The 6,642-nt window shown below is 46.4% G+C and overlaps 1 protein-coding gene across 1 annotated transcript; it reads right to left on the reverse strand.

Moving 5' to 3' along the window:
- Positions 1-1,207: 1,207 nt before the first annotated feature.
- NKX2-5 (NK2 homeobox 5) lies at positions 1,208-6,246 on the reverse strand. Its single transcript, XM_074292090.1, has 2 exons — positions 5,769-6,246; positions 1,208-2,913 (listed from the first exon to the last, which is right to left on the reverse strand). The coding sequence occupies exons 1-2, from the start codon at positions 6,121-6,123 to the stop codon at positions 2,306-2,308; spliced, it is 963 nt and encodes a 320-aa protein (XP_074148191.1). The 5' UTR covers positions 6,124-6,246; the 3' UTR covers positions 1,208-2,305.
- Positions 6,247-6,642: the final 396 nt, after the last annotated feature.

A 6,642-nucleotide genomic window follows, 5' to 3' on the forward strand; every position in this document is an offset into this window, starting at 1 on the left:
GGGTAGCAATTATCTGCATGCTTATCTTTGCAGTCCAAATACCTGGCATTTATTTAGTACCCTAACAAATGTTTATCGATTGAGTTCTTAAAACAGATTCGAATCTGTGTGTATATATATGGGATGGGGCGTGGGTGATGGGGAGGGAGGGGAGTAACAGCTCTAGGATTTAGGGAAGTCTCGAAAGCTGAGGAAGAGAGAATGAGAAGAAAAACGAGATAGAGACAGCTTTGGTGGTGGAAAGAGCCTTGGATTTGTTAAAACAAAACAGGTTCCATTTGATCTTTGCCTGTCATTCATACTCTCTGGGCCTTAGTTGCCTTTCTACAATTCCTGTGTAAAATGGCAATTTTTTTTCTTCTTCTTTATTCTTATACATGAAATTTTATTGGTAGAAGAATAACCCATGATTGACTTCGATCAGTCCAAGACCTCTCCAAGCAATTTTTAAGAACTGCGGTATCAGGACTGTACTGCCAAAGAGTTTTTGGGGATTCTAGCTTGCGTTTTGAGCGCTGGGTGACCATTTCTAGAAGAGTAGGGCCCAGGAACCAAATCAGAGAAAAGCTGAAGGGAGGCAATTTCTTGTTTGTACGTTTGAAATTGTCGAAGGGTCTTTGTTATAAAGATTCTGGCTTGGATGGAAGGAGGAGAATATATTTAGAAGGGAAAAATGATGTGAGGCAAAAGATGCCAATAAAGATAAGGTGAGAGGGGAGCAGAAGAAACCCCCAGTGGATACTCAGTATTCGAAGCTTGGTTTGCTAGCTGCTCAGCCTAGACTCAAAGGAGGGGGGGCATCCAGGGAGCCTCTGGAGGATAGGGAGCTCAACAGTGATGGAGAGGTTAGCTGAGTGATCAGTAGAGGCCAGCGAAGAAGAACCACAAAGTTGGGTTAAGTGGGATGGAAAGTAGTATAGTACATGTTGGAATTTCAGCTGATACTATTTGTATGACCTTGGTACAGTTATCACACTGTTCTGAACTTCGGTCTTTCTCTATTATTTGCAGCACCTACCTTAGTGGGTTGTTGTGACTTATACAGCTACAATGAAAAATATACATCAAGAAGTTTATCAGTTGGAATTATACCGTTATTGTACTTGTTAGAAGATTTAAGAATTACTGTAGCTGCTCCTGATATCCGCAATTACCCAATTCTACTGAAGAAGGCCGTTGGGAGCTGAAAAAAGGAGATACCGCAGGGTTAGTTCACGCTCTTTAATGACAGGTAGGGGCGGAGTGGTTTGGGGTCTCTTTTCTTACAACGAGGAAACACTTAAATAGGACCAGCAGCCTAGACAGAGAGCGTGAGCTCATATCTCCAGCTCAGCAGACACAGTAGTTCAGAAACCAAAATCCGAGGCAGTCCCTTTGATTTGGGGGAGGGGAATGAGAAGTGGGAGTGATAGTGAGTTAGGAAAGGCCAAATCTTGAAGGACCTGTTTCGGGGTATTATGCCAGCCGGTATCTAAGAAGATAACTCTGGGATTCAGACTACTAATACAACTTTCTCTCCTCCCTTCAGGATCCGACTCTAGGAGGAACTTGTTGATTTTATATGGGTGGGAAAGAAGGAGCTCTGACTCCCTTCTTATGCACTTATTTTAGTTGGAGGAGAGGGGATCCATAGACCCCAGCCTCAATAGCTGTAAGTCTGGCCTCAGAATATATTCTTTCTGAATGCTACTGTTGATAGCCAGATGCCCTGGCCCCTGCCTGAGAGCTGAGCGAGCGTCCCAGGAGCTGTGGGAGGCAGCAGTTGAAGTGATTGCAGAGGCTGCAGGGGCTGTAGACGGGCTTCGGGGAAAGGGGTTGCAGTAGGTCTTTCTGAAGATTGGTTCTGGCTGCTGTGCGCTCCACCAGCAGGCAGAGGGCTTTTCCTTTCTATCCATCGCTGCGGGCTCAAATAGGCATAGATAGAAATCCTGTCCAGTCCCGGAACACTTTTTATCTTATAGGAAGGACGACCCCATTCACACAGCCACTAGCTTGGTGCCCACTCTTTGTCCAGAGTCCCAGGTTAACAATGTACAGGGGCAGTACAAATCTCCGAGGCCCTCTTTTCCTTTCCCGCCCCTCCTGGTCCTCTTTTCTCCAGCAGTCCAGGTTAGCTGCAGCTCTCAGGGTTAAGCCGACAGATTTCCCATCCCACTCTAGCTGCCCACAGACTTCCTACCTTTTCAGTCAGATGGGTAATAGGGAAGGGGTGGGGAGCAGAAGGACGACTGGAGAGCCTGGAAACCCGAACTAGGACCCCCTTCCCTCCCTTTCTCCACTCCTGGAAAGCCGAAGGCCTCTCTTCCTACCAGGCCCGGATCCCATGCAAAGTGGAGACCCCCGCGTTACTCTGCGGAATGGGCGTTTGCACTGCATTCAAGTCCCCGACACTGAAGTTCACGAAGTTGTTGGCTGCTGCCGAGGGCTGCACCGCCTGCACGGAAGGATAACCGCAGTTGTAGTTAGGGTTGCACGTCGGGCCGCTGTAGTTGGCATAGGCCGGGTAAGCATTGTAGCTGTACGGGTTGATGCTGACGTTGTAGGGGGAGCTGTAGGGAGAAGAGTCCCCCAGGCAGGGCTTCCCATCTCTCACCAGTACTGGCACAGCTATTCTCCTGGGCGGGGGGAGGCCCACCATCTCCAGAGTCTGGTCCTGTCTCTGTCTTTTACATTTGTATCTTCTGTTCTGGAACCATATTTTGACCTGCGTGGAGGTGAGCTTCAGCACGCTGGCCAAGTGGTCTCTTTCCGGAGCCGACAAGTATTTCTGCTGTTTGAACCTTCTCTCCAGTTCATAGACTTGGGCCTGAGAGAACAGAACCCGAGGTTTCCGCCTTTTTCTCTGCCTTGGGCGATCTGGGTCTTCTAAGTCCTTTTTCTCCAACTCCAAGTTCTTTTGCAGGGAACAAAGATCTGCAGGGCACAAAGAGGGAAAGGCTCAGTTAGGAGCAATAGTAAGGAGGGTTGGGTGATTCAAGTGGATATTCAAAAAGCCTTTTTTTTTTTTTTTTTTTTTTTTTTTTTTTTTTTTAATTCACAGATGGGGAGTGTTCTGATTAACGGAAAGCTTGTTTTGGTTTTCATTTCTTTTGTTTTTAAATAGCTAACACTTTAGAGGGGAAACCTTGCTTAGATGTGGAAGGAGAAGTCCGACCGGAAACTAGCACAATACACGAACGACTATATATTTGAGACAGAGCATTTCTTTACAGAATGATAGAGCTGTGGTGTCGTAACCTTAGAACCTAGTACTTAATACTAGAAAAGATCTTAGCGTTTTTAATTGCTGGAAAAGACCCCTTCGATTTTACAATGGAAGAAACTGAAGTCACGAAATCGAAATAGTAATGTGACTTGTCCAGAGGAAGCTAGTAGCAGAGCGAGAATCCGAATTTGGGTCTTTAGTCAAGTCTTCTGCTCTTTTCGTTAGATTCTACAATCCATTGAAGTACAAAAAGAAAATAAGAATGGAAGGAAAAAGGGAAAGAAAGAAAAAGAAAGAGAGAAAAAGAAGGAAAAGAAAAATTGCTCTTCTAACGATTTTTTTTTCCTTCTAAAGGGTCAAAGGTTCAGGGTTCGAATCCGAGTCTATCACTTACTAGCTCTGATTTTGGACAGAATATTCCCGCTTTCTAGGATTATTGTTTTCTTTCTAGGACTCTTGTTTTCTTAACCGTAAAAGAAAGTAGATTGGAGGAGATGATCTTTAACATTTTTTTCTAGCTCTCTATCATCCCATGAGCCTAAGAAATAGGTGGGCTGGAAAAGTTACCAGTTAAGAAAAACCTGTCTAAACACATAATTAACATAATTAGTCTTTAGAGAAAACCAAGAGACTGAAATTTCAGCCCTTCGGAAAAGAGATATTGCTGATCAATTTTTTTTTCCTGTTGGATATGGTCTCAAATCTGCTCTTATTCAGATTAGTCCCTTCTACGTCTTTGCAGATTTCTAATTTCGCCGCCTGAGGAGGATAAAACAGTAGCTTACATTTATTAGGGGGTCCGTAATTGCAAATCGAAATCTTTGTTCTAACTGCTCTCCTTAGGATGCCTTGTTTGTCCCTAGTCTAGCAAGCTCACATTTGCTCTGGAATTTCATAAGCAATGCAGTTTTGTTATTCTTCCTTCCCCCCCCCCCCATTTTATAGATAAGAAAACTGAGGTTCTTGCAAGGGACTCGAGTTGCTCACCGTCTCACAGTAAAATTGTGGCAGAGCCTGCAATGATTCGGTTCTAGATCTACTGACTCCAAAATCTATTCTCTTTTCGCTGCCCCATGGTGAGGATGCAAAAGCTTCCGCTTCAATACTACAAACCCGCTCTTTACGAAGAAACTACAGATCTGCTCAGGGTGCTTTGATCATTTCAGTCTCAAAGAGCAGAAGCCCCCACGTGGCTTTGCCGACCCTCAGTGCCGCATCTCTGGGCTCTGAGGGTTCGATTTGGAGAATTATTACTCGGTGATTCGGGAAGCACCAAGGCCCGGATGGTGTCAGGCAACCCCAAATCGGATCATGTTGTCCTGGTGATAGCTAGTCGATAACTTGATGGGTAAGCGTCTTGGTATTGCGGACCAACCAAAGTTGGAGAGAGGAGCAATGGTTTTTGCCTCCCCCTCCCCACCAATTACCACTTTAGGGAAGGGCAGCAATTTAAACTCTTCAGTATAAAGGAGCCCCAGAGTTAACCGGAACTATCTACGAAAGTATAGTTTCCAAAAACAATTCTTAAACGATTTTTCTCTGGCCCCCTCTCCCACCTTCCATCACTGCTAGGTTCCTCCTCTTCCCAGCCTTAATACTAGCTTTTCCATTTATATAGGCCTCATGTGGCGCATTACAAACTTTACTAATTTCATTCCCATAACACATTTCTATAGCACAGCAATACACAGTAATGTTATTCCGTTTTATTGTTGGATAAAATTGTAGTTTGCCCAAGGTCACGTGACTTGGAGATAGCGGAATTGGAACTGGAACCCACGTTCTCTGACTTTAGGTCCCTCAGAGTCTCCTCTATAATCAAACTACACTACGTAACGTTGAGCTACTTAGGGGAGAGGATGTTTATAGAGAAAAATCCCGTTCCCTTCAATAAAGTCTTTTGTCTTATTTAATATACATACGACCACATAGCATCCACGATGCTCTGTCCATCGAACAATACAAATTGAAAGGAAAGGGGTTGCCCTCCCTCACTTTATTTCTTTTCTCATTTCCTAGATTTTAAGATAAATGATACAAGGGCATAAAAAATGGTAGTTGAATAATTTACACTATAAATGTAAGACCGGGAATTGCCCCAGGGTGGACCTGGATTAGAACGCCATGCTAGTCTTTCAGTAGTTTTTCCACATCCCCCGAATCAGAGTAAAATCTAGCGTCTCTCCCACCTCGGTGTCCCCTTTGGCTCACAGTTTCTGTCTTTCTATCTTTTCTTGTCACTCTCGCTCTCTTTGTTTCTCTAGGCTTAATTTTGCAGACTTTGGGGTTTAGAAATAAAATAAACCCCAAGCAGTCAAAGTAAGAGAGGGATCCTCTTTTTCACTTCCCCTGGCAACTTAGAAGACAATAGATCATCCTTCTCTCTTCTTCCTCCGCCTCCCCTATGCTCTCTTTCCTTCCCAATTCAACAGATGGTTGTCACAGGCGCTGGCTTGGTACCAGAAATACTCAGTGATAGTGAAGCCCAGACCGGTTCCGGTAGCCCCAGCCTGACCCGGGGACCGAGGCTATTTGTCCGCACACCCCGCAGCGCTTTATTTACCTTTCTTGTCAGCTTTGGGTTCCTTGGCCGGCTCCATATGCGCGTAGCTCTTCCCATAGAAGGCAGCTGGGAAGGCCGGACAGTGCTTGGCTGGGCCCAGCCCGTCGGTCAGAGCCAACTCCTGGAGGCCGGCGGTCTCGGGGCCGCCGTACGCCTCCTGCTTGAAGGCAGCCAGCATGCAGGACGCAGGGGGCAGATTGGCCTCTAGGCGCGCGGGCAGCTCCATGGCGGCCAGGCTCCGCCGCCGCCGCTCCTCCTCCTCCTCCTGTTGCTGCTCCTGTCGCTGCTCCAACTCCAGGTTGAGGATGTCCTTGACGGAGAACGGGGTGCTGGTGCCCGCAGGGCTGGCGAACATGGTGGGCGGCGCCCCACGGGCTCAGAGGGCCGCGTGGCCGCAGCCCGCCCACAGGAGAGGCACCCCTAGCCCTGCCCGGGGAGCCCACATCATTCCAGCCTTAGCCTTGACTTCAGATGGGTAGGGGGGGAGCAGGTAGGACAGACCATAAGGGAAAAGAAGGAGGGACTAGACCACTTTTTGGGTGACTTTAGCTTGCCATTGGTCAATCAGCTAGTGATGACATGACAGATGAGGAGTTTCTTGTCACCTAATATAGTAATACGGCTCCAAAAACATCTCAACTTTTTTAAAGGGGCCGCATCCCTTTCTCCTCCCTGCCCCTGAAATGTAATCTAGAGCCTGATTCTTCAAAGTGAAAAAAATCAAACTCAAGGGAATTTCCTGCCCTGAACAAGCAACACGAGGGGTTGTTCTTTTAGAAACTATCCAAGCACCATTTGTACTCAAAATAGCGAAGCGGAGTTGGGGTGAGAGGGGTTAGATGCAAGTGAGGGACTCATTATTTTCAATGAGTCC

Source organism: Sminthopsis crassicaudata, chromosome 2 (genome assembly GCF_048593235.1).
Source record: "Sminthopsis crassicaudata isolate SCR6 chromosome 2, ASM4859323v1, whole genome shotgun sequence".
Taxonomy (NCBI): Eukaryota; Metazoa; Chordata; class Mammalia; order Dasyuromorphia; family Dasyuridae; genus Sminthopsis; species Sminthopsis crassicaudata.